Genomic DNA, 18,062 nt, shown 5'->3' with positions numbered 1-18,062 from the left:
AAATTAAACAAAAATAATAATATGCAGTTCAAGGTTTGGAACAGGAAGACATAGATGATCTCATTAATTTCCAGTAAAACCAGATATCTGTTATATGATAAGGTTGATTTATTACATTCATTCATCCATTTTGATGCATTTCAGACAATTTAATACTAAAACTCAATATGCATACAAATACAAATGGAGTACTAGAATAGCACTCAGAGAACATATACCTCACTAAAGCTTTTTAAAAAAAAAAATGACTAAATTTAAAAAAAAAATTACATGAAACAAGGATTAAATTGTACTATAGTGTCTGTTGGATTGTCTCATCCATCTTACTTGGTACAAGAAAAATTAAGTTAAAACATACAAATTTATAATTTAAGAATAATAAATTATTGAAAAGAAAATGTCTATGAAAGGTAAAAGTCCAATTTTATATATGTTAAAAAGTAAATTAGAATTTGACTCTAGGGTATCATTTAAAACCAATAATCGACTTTATCCAACAATTGGGAGAACACTAAGTAAAATGGGTGAGATATTCCAACATTACCCTACAATCGAATTAACTTAACAAATAAAAATATCCATTGTGAAATATTTTGATTAATACATTCATTAAAACAAGAACAAAAAACTAAGTTATAATTAGTTTTGTACCCTGAATGCACAAACCATTCAACTTTATGGAAAAAAAGTGAAGAGATTTAAAATAAAGTATTCCTTTATAAATTGCAATCATCTGATAGAATTCAAAAGAGAATTAGCATATTTACATATTTCTTGGATTATTCACAACTAAAATGCATAATCTAAAAGTTCCAATGAAGTTCACAAGGGATTTTTTTCTTAATGAGAACATACTCTTTCTCAGTTTTATCTTTAGAATTCATAAATCAATTTATTTTTAAAATTTTTGATTTTTTCTAATTAAAACTTAATCTAATTCAGCTTAAAAGTTGCTATTCAGTTTTGATTACAATGAATACCTAAAAGAGGATACCAAGTTTTATGCTAACTGTAAAAGAGCTTCTTTAATCAATATCATTTCTTAGGATCTGCTAGAAATTATATTGACTTCTTCTGTATCACATGTACCAGCAAATTTGGTAAAAAAAAATCCATAGAATAGTTTTCACAGAATACTGTTAATGCTTTCACTAGTGGGGCCAGTGGAAATTCCACAGTGGACACTTCCATATGTAATATATTGATGTTGACATTGTGTAGATCTTCAGCATAAATGGAGACGCCTTGATATTATTGTACCTAGTTACAATGCCTCTCCACGGGGCAGAGTTAGACACCAGGGTCGTTTTTTTAACATGGAGAAAAGGTACAAAAATAAAAATTGTCTCAGTCGTGAAGGATTTCTCCTCCACTGAGGGAGAACAAAAAATGGGAGTGCTGCATCTGAAGAACAGATACTACACTTTGATCTTGGCCAAAAGGTGTTGTAGCTCCTTTGTTAAAACTGCAAAAATAATCTGCTCGCACTTAATGACTAAATGAGGTCAAATAGAAGTAACTGAGCCTTTTGTGGACATACAGAAAAAGTGCACACACTAACACACACATTTTCGCTTTTATATATATAGATGTTGCGTTCGGAGAAATGGGATGTCAGAATCTTTAAAGGGCGATAACTCTTACTTTCTTTATTTAGAATTATTCCCTCTTTTATCACTATAACAGTATATCAATTCTTTTTTTTTTTTTTAGGTTTATTTTAATACAAGAACACAATACTTATTGGGCATAATTAATATAACTGAAGTTGCTATTTTACCCATGGTTTCCAAATCATTCTTTAAATATACCAACAGAAAACACTGATATACTACCATTAGCAATAAAAAAATTAAAAAAATGAAGCTATGTTAATTTTCATAACTTTGTTTTTAAAGTCGAATCATTAAAATCTCTAAATGACAAGAAAATTTAAACAGAATCGATTACGGGTTTTCTCAAATTGAATTTTGAATCAAAAAACACAAAACAAAAAAGAAAAAGTGCTTATTTATATTAAGGTACATATGAAATCTGGTAGATTAAAATAGAATAACAAGAAAACTTATGGATATACATATTAGTTGAAAATATTAGTATACACAAAAATTACAAAAACTTATTGAGTAGAATTTTAATAAAAAATGAAATTAATTTATTATTTGGACTCCACAAACTTCAAATGACAAGTGTCATCTTTATATTAGAAGAAAAGAGATAATCTTCTACAACAGTATGGCTTGGTGCAAATGTGGTTTGGAGTTCATGGAATCCAATAGTAAATTAACTTTATTTTTTATTTAAATATTATTCATTAAGTTCATATAGTTTTTGATGTAATATTTTCATCTGATCACCAAGTTTCCTGTTATTTCATTTTGATCTGCCATATTTCATCCCTAACATAAATAAGCACTAAAGAAAATTCTATTTTAAAAAAGAATTTCATTTTATCTTCTTTGGGTGAATGTAGAAAAGAGAATGTTAAAAGAGAATGCTTAGAATCTAACCAATCAGTCACCATCTTTCTCCAAACCTGTAAAACCATATGCAATAGGCCAACCCAAGCAATGTAAATGAAATTGAGCATGACAAAATTTTTCAGAAGTTGTGGAATAGCATGAGCTGGAGAAGGATGGGCACTGCCAGCTTACATGATGATTATTGATCACACAGCACCTTATGACATGGAATTGTTTACAATTTTTTTTTTACCTTCTTAAACGGATTCGGATTTTGAAACCAAGATAAAGGTTATTTTCTATGTTATAAATTAGTTTTCAGAAATTAACATTAATTTGGAAATTAGTTTAAAACAGTTTATTTTAATTCGTGATGTGTATGAAATGTTTCTGAAAAATAACAACTCTGGGCGTGGCGTTTGAGCTATGGGCGAGTCGATCGCATTATCATCTAACATGATACCTTGGCAGAATAATAATCGTAATCTTAACTTTCTTATATTTTTACACATGCATTTTTTTTTCAGTCTTCTTTTTCAGATTGGTCAGCTATAAACACTGAGAAACAAACGATGAGCAGCAAATTTAAAAAAAAAAACATTCACTGTACTGAACAACCTTCCTATGAAATATTTTTTTAACTTCAAAATCAAGAAAATAATCAAGATGACTCATCTTGAAAATGCAAAGGATATCAAGAGGATGATAATAGAGGAGTGGAGGATCATCCCAGCAGTATGGAAGCAGAGAAGAATGAGAAAATGCATGAAACTCATTAATTACTTTGAAGGGGAAACAATGTAGTTTGTTATTTGGAATTGAAATAAATTGTTTGTGAGCCCAGTCCTGTTATTTTCAGACACAATTTATTTATTATATTTATATAAAATTATTTATTATATTTATTAAATAAAAACAACAAAATAATTATTTTCACATTAGTCTTCCTTTCCATAAAGAAGAATAATATAAACAGACAATGTTTATCTGTTCTTTGACTTTTTTTTTTTTTGTAAAATATGTTTGCATGTATATATGTATCGGTGTATAAACACCCAAAAACCATATTTACATCCTTCGTCAATATTCTCACCTGTTCTGCTTGTGGCAGATAGTGTGGATCACAGCTTGGACTGTACATCCATGTGAGGACGCATTGATGGTGGAGTCAAGACTGTCATCATTGGACACAATGAACAAACAAGAAAAATAGAATATGCATAAGAGTAAAAGCTATTCATTAGAATTACTTTGAGCAGTGTTATCTTGATAACAATAAATGGTTGATTACATTAAGCAAAGGACATGAAACTTTACATTAATTCAATTTATTCATAAAAAATTTCAATAAAAAAGCTAAATTAATCAAGGGATGATACAAATTTGTCTTTAAACTATCAATTTCACTAAAAATCACACAATTTTCAATTATACTGATTGCCAAAATAAAAGTTACTTTTCTGAAAATTTTTATACTTTAATTTGGAAAAATTAATGATTTAATTAATGAAAATAGGAAATTAATTAAAAATAGACAACAATTGATTAAACTACTTTCTTAAGATTTGGAGGGAAAAAAAAATCAAAATATTCATCTTGTTTATTGTATTCACAATGTTTCAGCCAATGTGACCCTCAACCTTCTTTTCAAAGATGGGAATTTAATAATTGAATCTGGAAACTTATACTGAATTTTAAAGTGGCCTTAATTTTCTTCACAGCAGTAGATTATTGTCATTCTATCAGTCATGCTATAATTGTTATTTTTTATGTTATTCTTAGTTATTATCACCTTTAGTTAGAATTGAACCTTTAACCTCTAGAAGATTCTCACTTAAAACTCAATGTCATACTATGTGGATAATTTTAGAATGAATTTTGGGAGCCTTAAACTTAATCTTGTCTAGAAGTGTAGTGTTACTACTTAAAACTATATATCTTGATTTATGTAATCAAGCCTACATTCTTTTTATTTTCTTTTAAAGTTGATGAGTTCCTATTCTTCTAAAGAGTCAAGATGGAAATGATTCAAAAAGTGACATAATAATTGAACATTTTAACATGTTGAAAGAAATAAACTGTAATCTGGACAATATTTTGGAATTTAAAATATAGACATTTTGTCATTTATTTATTTATATATATATATATGTCATCAACATACAGTAGTTTCGCTGTATCACAGCTTATCAGTGCAGCTAGACCACCACCTTTCCCTAGCCAGGGATTGAACTTATAAACATCACATTGATAGTTGGCAGTTCTAACCTTCAGCCCATGGGGTTGATGCTCATAAATGACCTCGTCAAATGTCCATTTAAATAGACACTCGTCTACTGTTTTTACAGTGCTCGAGCTGCTTGTTCATTTATAAACAAAAAAAACAGTGAGCCTCACTTTATAGTCAATTAAGCAGCAGGTGAGATACATTTACAACAGTATTCTACCCAAAGAAGGGGCTTAATATATATATATATATATATATATATATATATATATATATATATATATATATATATGTTAAGATGATTAATCAGAATCAGAAAAATCAGAACTTTTGCTGGTACCAGAATTGGAAAAAATTGTGCCAATTTTACAATACCAAAAATAATTTCTTTAATTATCTATTTGTTTGATTTTGTTTAAAACATAATCTTCCACAGCTGGTAGTAATAATAAAATAATAAATATTTATTGATTTTAAACTACCAGTAAAACTAAAATCTATAGATTACTTTCCCCCACAAGGATGTTTTAACATTTGAGAAAATATATGCACATTTAACATGTGTTTTTGCGATAGTCAGGACAAAATAAGAACTTTATAGTTAAATAGTTAGAAATTTATAAAGAATCGGAATAGAGAAAAATATTGGAATCATCATTCCATCACTAATATATATATATATATATATATATACTTCACACTTCATTAAAGACTTGAAGAAGGGAATGGTTAACAAAAATTAAATGTAAAGTTGACAAGATGAATTTAAATTACTTTGTGCATAATAAAACATTTCAATAAGATCAAATCAGCTACTTTATATCTTGCCTAAAGCATGTTCAGTTCTCCTGTCAACTAAGTTTATCTACTTATTTCATATCTACAGGCAGGCTTCAAGCCAATGATCCGACTTTGGTGGGAGAGTTTCTGTTGGTTAAAACTCAAGTCTATTTCTTTTTAATGTATTGATTTGGTAATTTGAGTTCACATGTGGACTTATGTAATGATGACACTTTGCATAGCAACTCGGTATTAATTATCTATCTGTTCATATGCGAGTGAAAATTTATTACATAGCCTACTTATTCAAGTTTGGTAGGGAAGCCCAAATTTTTGTTTAAAATCACCAACATTTTACACACTATCAGCTACGTCATTATTTTGTGTTTGTGCATAGTTTTTACAGAAGAACACCTAAAAAAACTTTTCCCTCTATATTAAACAAAACCTACTTTTAATATGCAAGTTAAATTAAAAGTGAATAAGTATTGAAAATTTTATTAAAATCTGACCATTAGTTGATTTTTGCTAAGTTTTTTAAACATGTTTACGGCTTGAAAATGATCACTACATAGGAACATTTTTTTTAAGGTGTCAATAATGTAAACACGAGTTTAGTCTCGCTTTTCATTATTTTCCTATGCTGTAAAAAAATTTTTTTTAATATTAGCAGTTTATTTGAAGCTTCTTCCTTTAAATGGTACAGAAGTTAGGATGATAATATTAAATATAATTACAGTCACATCGCTTTACATATAGGTGGGGGTAAATCTGTGGTGCATGTTGGAGGTACCTGCAGTTCAAAATCTATTTCTCACTCACTACATTACTTCTCTCCTAGATGGATTTCACTAATTATTATTATTTTTTTATTATAATTGTTATTACATAAAACAAGCAGAGTTGTGTGGAAATTAAATATGTTTTGTGTCAGCCAAACAAAAAGAACAAATATTGTACATTGTGAAAAATATTAAATTAGGGAATCTTTTCTAATTTTGCAAAACTTTTTATGCCATTTTTAAAAACCATTGTTTGCAAATAATCATCATCATCATATTCATTTTAACATCTGTTTTATATGGTGGCATGTATTAGCAAACTTTCATAAATTGACTTTCAAATTAATCTATTTCTGGCCAGGTCTTTATTTATCCCTTTATCTCCCAATGCAATCCTTATTACTTCTTACCATATTTTCCTTAACTTTCCCCTGCCAATTGACTCTGCTACCTCAAGTGTTCTACATCTCACTTAAGAATTCTCATCCAGTCTTTCAATGTGATCAAACCATCAAAGTCTCCTGTTTTGCACAAATGTCCTTATACTATGGAGATTTAATTTTCCTCTGAGATCATTCGATCTAAACCTATCTTTAACATCCGCATTACACATACATTGTATCATTTACATATGTCACATATCCTTAACCCTCACCGGTCAGGTTTCATTTTTATAGATTATCAAATTGCATACACATATCTGATAGACTTTTGCCTTGTTCAACAGCAGTAACACTTTGCTGGCTAGTAATGGCAGAAGCCCCCTGAATTTATTCCATCCATTCGTAACTCTTGCAATCACATCAACATTAACTCCTTCCTGTATTCTAATGGTATTATTGAGGTGACACAATTTCTGCCAATCTCAATAGCTTTATTGTTCAAATATACTTTCTCTACATACAAGTTCTCATCCATCTCCATTGTTGTACACTTCTTGCACACAAACTGGTTTTTATCCCTTAACCTATCTGTAATCGAACTGCACATAATGCTTACAAGTCCTATTAAAAAACTGAGTTGATCCCAACTCCCTTTCCACAAACTGAGCAGGCGACTTTTCCTTTTTCTGAAGGCTTTCCAACATTACAATCATTGGATACAACTAACATAAATATATTAAATACATGGCTGACAGTTTTTACTTTTAGCATCTCTCAGTTGTCTCTTTGGCTGATGTCACATTTGTACAGGAATAAAAATGATTCTCAAATTTTATCAGTTTTTGTTGATAAAAATTCATTGGAAATAACTGTTCCAAAACTGAAGAAAATTCAATATAGTGGATTTTTGTTTTTAATTTATTTTTTGCTTTCATTACAGGAGTCTATTTAGATATGGATAACTTTGCTGTTGTTACCATTTGTTTTAAGACCAACTGTGGCTAAAAACAAATACAATGTTTGAGATCCACTTATAAAATAAAATAGGATTTGATCTAAATTGATAAAGATACCCCTGACAACTTTTTAGTATTTTATTCAAAAAGAAAAATGGAATTTTTTTTTTCATCACTCAAGTCTCATCAGCTTGTCGCAAAAAATTGGTATATTGTAACAGTTGCTAAATTAAAATAAAAGTTAATTATTTTTTTTAAATAAACAAACATGAAGGAATTTTTAATGAAGAAAGAAAATTGATATTCATTGTCATTTCTTGACAACAATTAGGACAGCAAATGTCACCTGCGGGGAAAATTAAAATCACCTAATATTGTTAGAGTGTAATACTTGTCCCCCTGCTCCAAAATAAAAATGAACTATTTGAGAAAAATAATGAAATACGATTTTTTTTAAATTCTGTACAATTTAAAAATTACTTTAATTATTTAAATTGTTGTAAATAATATTTGCAATTTTCAAAGCCTGTCAAACTGGTTTTTATGTTTTGTTGTTGTTGTTGTGGTGGTGGTGGTGGTGGTGGTGGTGGTGGTGGTGGTGGTGGTGGTGGTGGTGGTGGTGTTGTTGATGTTGTTGTTCCTAGAATTTTTAAAATTTGATTTTAACAAAATCAAAAAGCTAACAACAACAATATTGTATAAATAAAAAAAATTATGGTAAAAATAAAAGAATATTTTTTAAATACTTTTGGAAACTATTTTACATTAATTTCTACAATGTATTTTAGTAAACAAATTCACAACAAATTAATCATTATAATTTTAAAAATATACAGAATTAAAACAAATCTAATTCATATATAAATACTACTTTTGCTGATTGCTTGGAGAACAAGTATTTCTCTGTAATAATGCTTGTTGAAGTTTTCTTTCAAATGACAATCACTATTCATGAACAAGGGAGTTTGTTTTTGTTTTTTTTTACAAGGTGGTCACCACTTGTCAAGGCCCGGAAGCCACTCAAGGATAAGGGTTATTGCGTGTGCAGTACGTTAGTGTTGAGATTTGATAAAGTGTCTTACTTAAGGAGGCAGGTCATCAGGAATTTGTTTATGTTGGACTTGAAGATATCTAAGTTGTAGTCAGGTGGGAAACAGGCAAACGGAACAGAGTTTCACAGACGTGCACTTCTAAGAAAGAAGCTTTGTTCATAGAATCTACATTTTGATTTTGGCACAGATAAAGAGTGGGGAAAATTTTTGACAGTGGTTTCAACTAGATAGGTATTTTTCGTGAAAGATTGGCGAGGGGGGGGCAGGGATTGGAGCTCAGACGAGCACTTGCCATAGAAGTAACAATAAAACAAAGACAGGCTTGCAACATCTCTCCTGTGGGAGAGAAGTTGCACGGAAGAGAAAAGGGCATCCCCTACTAAGCCACAAAGCCTATTTTGTACTCTGTCAAGGCAGGATAGGCTGTTTTTAGCAGTTCCTGCCTAGATGTGGCAACAGTACTCCATCCTTGGACGTACTTGGCTTTTATATAGATAGAGAATTGTATCAGTAGTGAGATATCTTCTGGAGCGGTAGAAGGATCCTACCATTTTTCCAGTGACCTTGGCAATAGACTTGATGTACATGTTCCATTTCAGGTCAGGAGTAAAGGTAAATCTCAGAAGCTTATCAAAACATGGAGCTTCTCCTAGTCGAGAGCCATCCATTTCAATTGATGCCAGATGCGGATCAGAGCGTTGATGATGTAAAGATAGGAGCTTAGTTTTAGATGCATTAAAGGTAACCAGCCACCTCTTCCCCCACTGTACCACGCACTCGAGATCAGAGGAGAGAGAATCAGAGAGAACTTTGTCATTTACGGCCTTTGATGCATTGCCGTAGATGGTCGTGTCATCAGCATAGATGTCAACAAATGATTTTAGTATGTGTTTTGGGAGATCAGTGATATAAATCAGGAAGAGAGTTGGGCTCAGGATGGACCCCTGAGAGACTCCAGCATTAATACTGAGGGCCTCTGATTTCTGCCCATCAACCACTATCCTTATGAGCCTATCAGAGAGAAATGATTTAATGATTGAGAAAACATTTCCAGTTATACCGTAGCTGGAAATCTTGTGAAGTAGGCCCTTATGCCATACCTTATCGAAGGCTTTTGATATGTCAAGAGCAATTGCCTTAGAGAGGAAGCCTTTGTCAAGAGATTCACTAATCCTATGAGATATAACCGTTAGCACATCTGCTGTAGACCTGGCAGAACGGAAACCATATTGCATGTCACTAAGAAGGTTATTTCTGCTGAGGTGATTGACTACATCTCTATTAAACATGGATTCCAGCAACTTACTTATTTCTTAACATACTTCCAGCTTTTTATGTCATAAATTCAGTGTGGTAATATAAGTTGTGTTAAAATGAAAGAAAAGTGTATTTTTCCATGAAAATTATATTTAAAAAAAAAAAACAGAATTTTCCATGAGAAGTTAAGAATTTAAGCTGACAGTGTTCAGCAAATGACATCATGAAAGAAAGCTGATGTTGTATGAAAGTGAGTAGAATCCATAGTCTTTGGCTTTAGTGATGGAACTGAACAGATGTGCTTTTTCAAATCCCCCCCCCCATCCCAACAGTAGGCAAGGGGAAGCTTGGCACTACATAATATCTACATAATACTAAAGTATACTATATAAAATACAACAATAAAAGAAATTAGAGCACAGTGCAAATAATGGATTTGTTGTTTTTAATTGCTTCAATTAATTAGAGCCATGATTAATACAAGACAAAAGAAGAACAAACAACTGTTTCTGTCGCAATATCACCACTGTGATGGTTACTCTATTTCAACAAAACACTCAGTTGTCATGATGAAACAATTCTTACAGCTAGATGCCACTCCCAATTGAGTTGACTGAATGTCAACAAAGTAGCTAGTTACGTGTGATACAAAAGATTTATTGCCAGAAAAATTGGTCATAATGCTGGATGCAAAATGCAGTTGCTTAAAATTTTGCTTAATATCCCAACTCAATAATTTTACAACTTGAGGCATATCAACAGATATACATATTAATTCACTTCTATATTTTTTGTCCTTCAATAAAAAAAATCCTTTGAGTATATTTTAGCCAATAACACATACTAGAAAAGTGAAAACCTTTTCTTTTTTTTTTAATAAAACAAAATTGTTGAAAGATTATTTTGTTTTTTAATTGAAGAAAATTACAAAATATAAATGCCTAGAAAAGTAAATTTTTCATTGCTTTCTTATAAAAAAAATGTTACAACAATTTAACAACTGATCTGTTTTCAATGAGGAAAAACAATTTTGAATAATTAAACAACATTTTTATTGGACTATTGTTCTCACTATTGTTAGTTATTTTCTTGCGACTACACTTCGACCATGTCTTCTGGCCTTCAGTAAATCATCCAAGGTGACAATTTTCCAATAATCAAATATGTTGATTATCTGTGCATGGTTAATACTGATGTTTCTTACATCTCAACAAACTGCAGGAAACTTCAACCTACATAATGCTCAACTACACTGAATATTAGAATAATTCAGAAAAAAACATCACTATGAACAAACAAAATACCTGAAGAAAGTCAGAGAGTATAGCGACCAAAACTTAGCTGAAAGATAAATAGGAACAGTGAGAACATTTTTTTTTGCTTTTATTAATTCCAAGCAAATCATAAGGGACTACTGTGATAAGGTTTAGATTTATAAGGAGGACAACATAGGAGGGGAGTTGGGCAGTAAGATGTTTGATCACATTACATTTAAAATTATGCATGTTGGTACAAATGGTACCAGGAAGAAAATTCCAGAGACAAGAAGTTTGAGAAAAGAAGCCAACAGCATATTAGGGTAGAAAATCTTCTGGCACTTAGTAACCTCTACATTGATGAGAAATATTTTGTTTAGTGGTATAAGAGCAGTAAGTTTACTTCCATGGGAGTACTTATAAAACAAACACATGAATGTAACAATGAGATGATGCAACAGAGGCTTTAGGTTGGCAGACAATGCAGGACCTATTAGAAATTCTTTTTGCACCCTGTCCAATAGGATCAACCCAGATGTAGTCACAATACTCTCGGCATGGACAACTGGTGACTTTATAGAGATATATGATAGATTTTTTAGTTCAGATTTGGCAACTTTTTCTACATAGCATAAAAAATATTGCAAATAGTCATAACTGCTTATTCTAAAAAATTGTAGATAAAAAAAAAACATTTCTGTTTTGAAAAATGATGAATTAATGAGAAAAATCAGTTAAATTTTTAAAAGATAGAAAATATATAAATCGACTGATTGCTGCTGTGATTGTGATTAACTTATAAGTAAATGCCTGTCATAAAGACATCTCTATTTTTACAGCCCTATCTTTTAAGCAAATTGACTCACCTGATGCGGGCACTACTTTTCACAGCCTTTCGGGCATCTGATTCATGCTTTCTAGAAGCAATAATTTTTCGCAATGTGACTGCATCCTAAAACAAAAAAAAATTTTTTATTCTTTGAATGAAAAAAAAGGAGATAAAATAACAAAAATAGACAGAAATTTGTTTATAAAAAGAGGAACCACACGGCCAACAAAAAGCAGATGACAGCAAACAAAAATAAAGAACAAAAAAAAAAAGGATCACCAAACAAAATGAAGAAAAAAGAAGGGGAAAGGGGGACAGGGTCACCAGAACAATTGGAAAGAGAGCAAAGAAAGAGATCAGCCTCTAAACTATTATTTTTAAAAAGAAAATAAAATCCATGCACAATGCCAGGAATGAGGTTGGGGTGGGGGTGGGGATCTAAATAAAAAAAGCTTGGCTTCTGAAAGGAGGAAAGAGATTTCATGAGGATAGGTTGGTGAATTGATCAATGAGAAGATGGGATAAAACAAAAGATATTGGCTGAAAAAGGGGGAGGAGCAGTCATTCATGTATTAAAGTCAGTCAAGATAAAAACAATTAGTGATAAAGTTAGAGAAGACATACGCCAAATCTGAAACCAATGTGGCTGGAGAAGAGATACAAGCATAACAGAAAACTTTTTCTAAAAAGATTTATACTTGATATTTGAGAAAAAAAATCTTCCTTGGAATAATAATCAGTAATTAACTAATCATTTCAATTTAATGCCATTTATAAGAAAGAAATCCATGATTATAATTGTAACAAGACTGTAACATGGTATGCAAATCAGATGCCTACATAAATCAAGCAAACTTCGGGCATGGGTATACTATAATCATAAGACTTGATATGCACTTTACATGACACAACAAAGACAAATCTTGCAGTTCTTGCTTGAGCTATTTTCAGATAAATTTTTTGAGCATTTTAGAATTGCCAAGAATAAACAACATTATAGGATTCTTCAGATTATTAACTGAAAACTAAAATTAAGGCAAATCTATGACACTTTCAATATCATCGTTTATAAATTCTTTTCCAAACAGAAAATGACTGTAGTACATTTGTTTTTGGCAAACTAGTAATTAAAAAAAAAAGAGAGGAAAACATGGCCAGAAAAAAACAGCAAAATTGAAGGAATTAAAAAATAACTTTACCTGCTTTTGCAGTTTTACAGAAAATTGAAGAATAGTAAACTGAAGAGATCAACAGAAAATCTCAAGTTTTCCTTACACAAAGATAGGTGGAAATATGGTTGCTGCCAGAGAAACAAATCCGGACTCATAAAGTTCTGCCCACGAACAAAGTGAACCTAATTTAATTTTGAAGAAGACTCCCACCCCTTGAAAAGTTCAGATTTGTAAATTGTGGTGCCAGTGGTGTTGAAAAAAAAAAAAAAAATTATATGCTTGAATGATATGAAAGAAATCAAAGTGGTTTGAAGAGGAATGGTAAGAATGGGGAAAATAGGTGTGGGTGAAAGCAGAGAATCCTTCATGATGACAACGGTACTGGTCATGTTACAGGAATTCTAAGAGAAAAAAAAAATAATAACATGCACTCACCGGGGCAAAAAAGGGAGGGAGGTCAGTATTGATAAGAACTGCTGCTAAGGATTGAGATAAAATCGTTGAAAGGGAGGAGGGGCACAGTTTGGTGTTTGTTCTGCCTTCCCTTTTTAAGTGAAAAGAATAAAAATGTTATTGATTGAAAGAAAAAAAATTCTGAATATTTTATAAAAGCTCTTGGTGATGGACATTTTATTTCTAAATGTTTTTCAACATAAAATCAACATTAGACAGGCAAACTAGAAATTATTCAAGATTGCAATCATCGTCGGAGATTAAAAAAAAAAAAGAAAAGAAAATCAATCCAATTGTATTTGTTGGCAAATCAGAAACAATCAATTTTTCCCCTCCCAATCCATCCGAAATTTCAGGAAAAAAAAACAAAACAGAAAAATATTAGTTTTTTTTTTTTTTTTAATATATAAAACACAAAGAAATATTTAACCAAAATATTATCAGTTTGAGAGAAATAGGAAAAGCATTAAACAAAATATTAATTGTTGGGTTTTATATCATGTTAACCATCATAGAGTAATTTTATACTGAAATAATACATTTTGTATTTGATTGATTTGTAAATTTGTTTTTTGGCGAGGATGCTTGTCCAGAATTCCCCCTATATTAAGAAACAAATGTAAAAAAAAAAATCTGCATGATATATGTATTCATGAATTGATCAAGTACTTTTACTTTTAAACAAGAAAATAAAATTTTATGGCTAACCAAGAAGCAACTACCTCACAATACCATTTTGAAAAGTCTCAAGAAAGAAATGAGATAATTCAACATAATTCAAACAAGATTTTTTTTTGTAATGCCTATGAATTCCCTTTAATTACTTAGAAATTATTTTATTCATAAAAATAAAACTACCTGATCAATTTACGTAATTTTTGAAACATGATACTTTCTTTCTATGTACATCATACAGATTTTTCTTTATTTTTGTTTTTTAATATAGAGAGAATTCTGGGCAAACACCTTTTGTTTTAAGATATATTCGCTATATACAATACCTTGTCCACCTAAATAATTATCCATTTAGTACAGGTCAGGTTTAATGTTGCTTAACTTTGCTAATCTTATAGGTGTGTCAGTGTGGTTATAACCACACATTTAATTAAACAAGAAGGAAGAGTGTTTTTTTTCTGGTTGTTTGTTTTTTCTTTTAATAAAAGAGATTTACAAATAGGTTTGTCAAATTCAGACTATAAATTATATATTAAGTATTTTTTATGCTTTTGCTTTTTAATATTTGGTTGAAAATAAAGTTTGAATTCTATCATCTAAGTATAAACAGATTTATAAAAGATCTTAAATCGTAAATCAGTCAATAGATTAAAAAATAAATAGTGTACGAAAATTGTGTGTTATATTTACTTAGTATGTTGACACCACATTATTGTGAAGTACTGAAATTAAAATGGAGCATATGGCCCAGGCAATGTTGAGCACCTCAGTTAATATGTATGAAACATTTTTATAAAATGGGAGCTTTAAGAAGAAAAGAGAATTCTTTGTAAGCTAAGCATTGGAATAACATCCTAAATAATAGAAAAATGAAAACAAAAAAAAAGAAACATAAGAAGCCAATTCCATAAACAATTTTCAATAGGGAATTTAAAGAAATGATGAGGAATCTGGAGATTGGACAAGAAATTTTCAAGAAAAATCAAAAGCAAGTTTGGTTTATTTTTCAAATGATGAAAGATGAAAGAGAAAAACTTTCCAAATAAAATAGGACTGTCTTCAGCAATCTCATTTAAAATTGGACAAGTCAAACAAAGTCAGCATCATAAGTAAAGGAAAAGTCTTGAAAATATAATTCTTACTCGCAAACCTTAAAGACTACATTTGAAACTTTCTGTCCAGAAATTAGGTAGAAACAAAAATATAAATCCCATTAATCAAATTCAGGCAATAAAAATGTGTTGCTTCTATAGGAGAAAATGGAGATAAGATCACAACAAAAAACTGGAGGATCTTTATGAAAACTTTGCCGAAAGAAAAACATTTATTTTTCTTTTTTCTTTTTTTTTTTTAGGGCGGTGGGAATGGGAGTACTCCAGTAGAATATCAGTGCATTTTGCTAACAAACAAGTAAATATTTTTATTTGAATTTAAAATTTTACTGCATGATAGTATTGCAGATATCACCATGTTGTTTATGTCTGCATTAAAACTGAAACAGCAGTCTTCCCCTAACCTGAAATTAAACAAAAACGTAATGAAATGACAACCCAAACAAATATCACAATCAAACCAGATAACCACCCAAATAAAACCAATTTACCTCCTCCCTTGAGGCTTGCTTTCAAAAATATCTGTGGGCTTAGAGGACTAGATCATGTAAAGTCTTACATCTTAGTAAACTCCCTGGATATCTTAGCATTCCCCTCTAACTACTTTAACATGACAGGATACCTCCCTCTTTGTCGTAAGGACTCAGATAGATATATGCACAGGCTTGGAGTCTATATTCATAATACCCTTCCTTTAACTAGAGAGTAACATCTTGAATCGTATGACCAAGCTTTTATGTGTTTTCAACTAGCCTTTCATCACTGCGTGAGTTACTTATATTTTCTCTACCGTTCTCCCTCAACTCAGGACTGTACGCTAATCAATCATGTCTCTCATAGTATAGATGCAGCACTCTCCTTAGATAGTAACACCCAAATACATGCGTTTGGTAACTTAATGTCTACCATAAAAATTGGCTTGCTTTCTCAGGTTACACAGATGGAGCTAGACACTACAAATAGCTTCTCTATACTCCATTCCCTCACAGAAAGTCATGTTCCCAACCCACCTACCAGATCATGAACTCCAATAGGCTTCACTTCTAGACCTATTCCTCACCACAGTATCTGAGGATTGTGTAACTAATGCTCACAGTCCACTTAGAAATTTAGACCACCTAGTCGTATCAGTTGACATCACACTTAAATCCCAACCCCAAGGTGAGAAGCCATTGCCTAAAACAACACCACTAAAACAACAAGGTACTACAAAAGGGATGACTTGGAAGCCATTAGAGAACACATCAGAGATGCCCCATGGGCCGATATCTTCTCTCTTTCTGCTGAACAGTGTGCTAAGAAGACAACTGAATGGTACAAAGTGAGCATTGAAACACGTTTCTACACGGCAGTATTATAGCAAGCCCTACTCATCCTCATGGTTCACTACAGATTGTGCAACTGCCATTGCACAAAGACAGTATGCATTCTGCCGGTTTGTATGTCATAAGTCAAATACAAACAGGTAAAAATTCGTAGATGCTAGAAATCATTGTAAGAGAGAAATAGTGACACCAAAAAGAAAACATGCTGAAATAATCAGGGAACACATGGAATCGCAAAAAATAGGAACTCGTGATTTCTGGAAAATCTATAATAGTGTAGTGAATAAAAGGCAATCAGTAATTCCTCCACTATCCAACACCCAGAAGGTTTCATGCACAGCAACCAAGAAGGTAGAATTGCTTGCCCAGTGATTCGCCTCCATCTTAGAGTCAACAAACTCCTTCCCAAATTTCCCTATGCGGACTAGAGCCACACTAGATGATGTAAAAATCACCCCTTCGCATGTCCGCAATATCATAAAAAACTTAAACATCTCCAAAGCATGTGAGCCTGATCTCATCTCTGCTATACTAATTAAGAAATGCTCAGCTGAGCTAGCCCCTGTACTTTCTAAGCTCTACAATAAATGCCTTTCTAAATCTTGCTTCCCTAATAGCTGGAAGATGGTATCTGCGGTACCAGTGTACAAGAATTCTGTTGAAAGGAGTGACCCTCTCAATTATCGCCTTATCAGTCTCCTCTCCCTCTTCACTAAAATCTTTGAGACCCTAAATCAATCAAGCACTAGTTCACCACCTTGCAAAAGCAAATCTTTTCTCTGACAAACAGTATGGATTTAGGCAATATCATTCTACAGCAAATATTTTAACAACCACCTCTGAACGCATATACCATGTATTGGATAAGACAGGTGAAGCCAGGGCTGTAGTCCTTGATATATTCAAGGCTTTTGACAAAGTCTGGCACAAAGGACTGCTAATGAAAATTAAATGCTATGGTATAACTGAACGTATATTAAATATAATTAGATCCTTCTTAGACAATAGGACCATCTAGGTTATCATTGATGGATGTACATCCAAGCAGCATAACATTAATGCGGGAGTGCCTCGGGGGTTGATCCTTGGACCACTATTAATCCTGATATTCATAAACGACCTCCCTGATAATATTGTGTTCGAGATGGGTATATTTGCTGATGATACAATGCTCTTGGATGCATGAAGGAAGAACAGATGTACATAAATCTAAGACAATGGCAGAATCGTTAGAAAATGACCTCCAGACTATAGTGGAATGGGGCCGTAAATAGATGGTAACATTTAATGCTAATAAGACTAAGTTGCTTTCCTTTAACAATTATAAGACGCCTCTCCAAT

At 31.5% G+C, this 18,062-nt stretch overlaps 1 protein-coding gene across 26 annotated transcripts in view; it reads right to left on the bottom strand.

Annotated features, from left to right (window-relative positions):
* Positions 1-18,062, bottom strand: part of LOC145292934 (protein polybromo-1-like) — a 172,713-nt gene that overhangs the window by 109,202 nt on the left and 45,449 nt on the right. For 15 of the 26 annotated variants that reach the window (XM_080139189.1, XM_080139116.1, XM_080139108.1 and 12 more), the window contains exons 7-8: positions 12,022-12,107; positions 3,556-3,636 (exon numbers count right to left, since the gene is read on the bottom strand). The exons of 4 other annotated variants lie outside the window; for them this stretch is intronic. In XM_080139189.1, the coding sequence (XP_079995315.1) occupies positions 3,556-3,636; positions 12,022-12,107 (167 nt within the window). The remainder of the gene's footprint in view (positions 1-3,555; positions 3,637-12,021; positions 12,108-18,062) is intronic. 7 more of the 26 variants (XM_080139151.1, XM_080139227.1, XM_080139316.1 and 4 more) reach the window with 1 other exon arrangement.

Source organism: Euprymna scolopes, chromosome 2, assembly GCF_053919585.1.
Source record: "Euprymna scolopes isolate OS-2025 chromosome 2, ASM5391958v1, whole genome shotgun sequence".
Classification (NCBI taxonomy): Eukaryota; Metazoa; Mollusca; class Cephalopoda; order Sepiida; family Sepiolidae; genus Euprymna; species Euprymna scolopes.
This window is presented reverse-complemented; position numbering and strand designations above follow the sequence as displayed.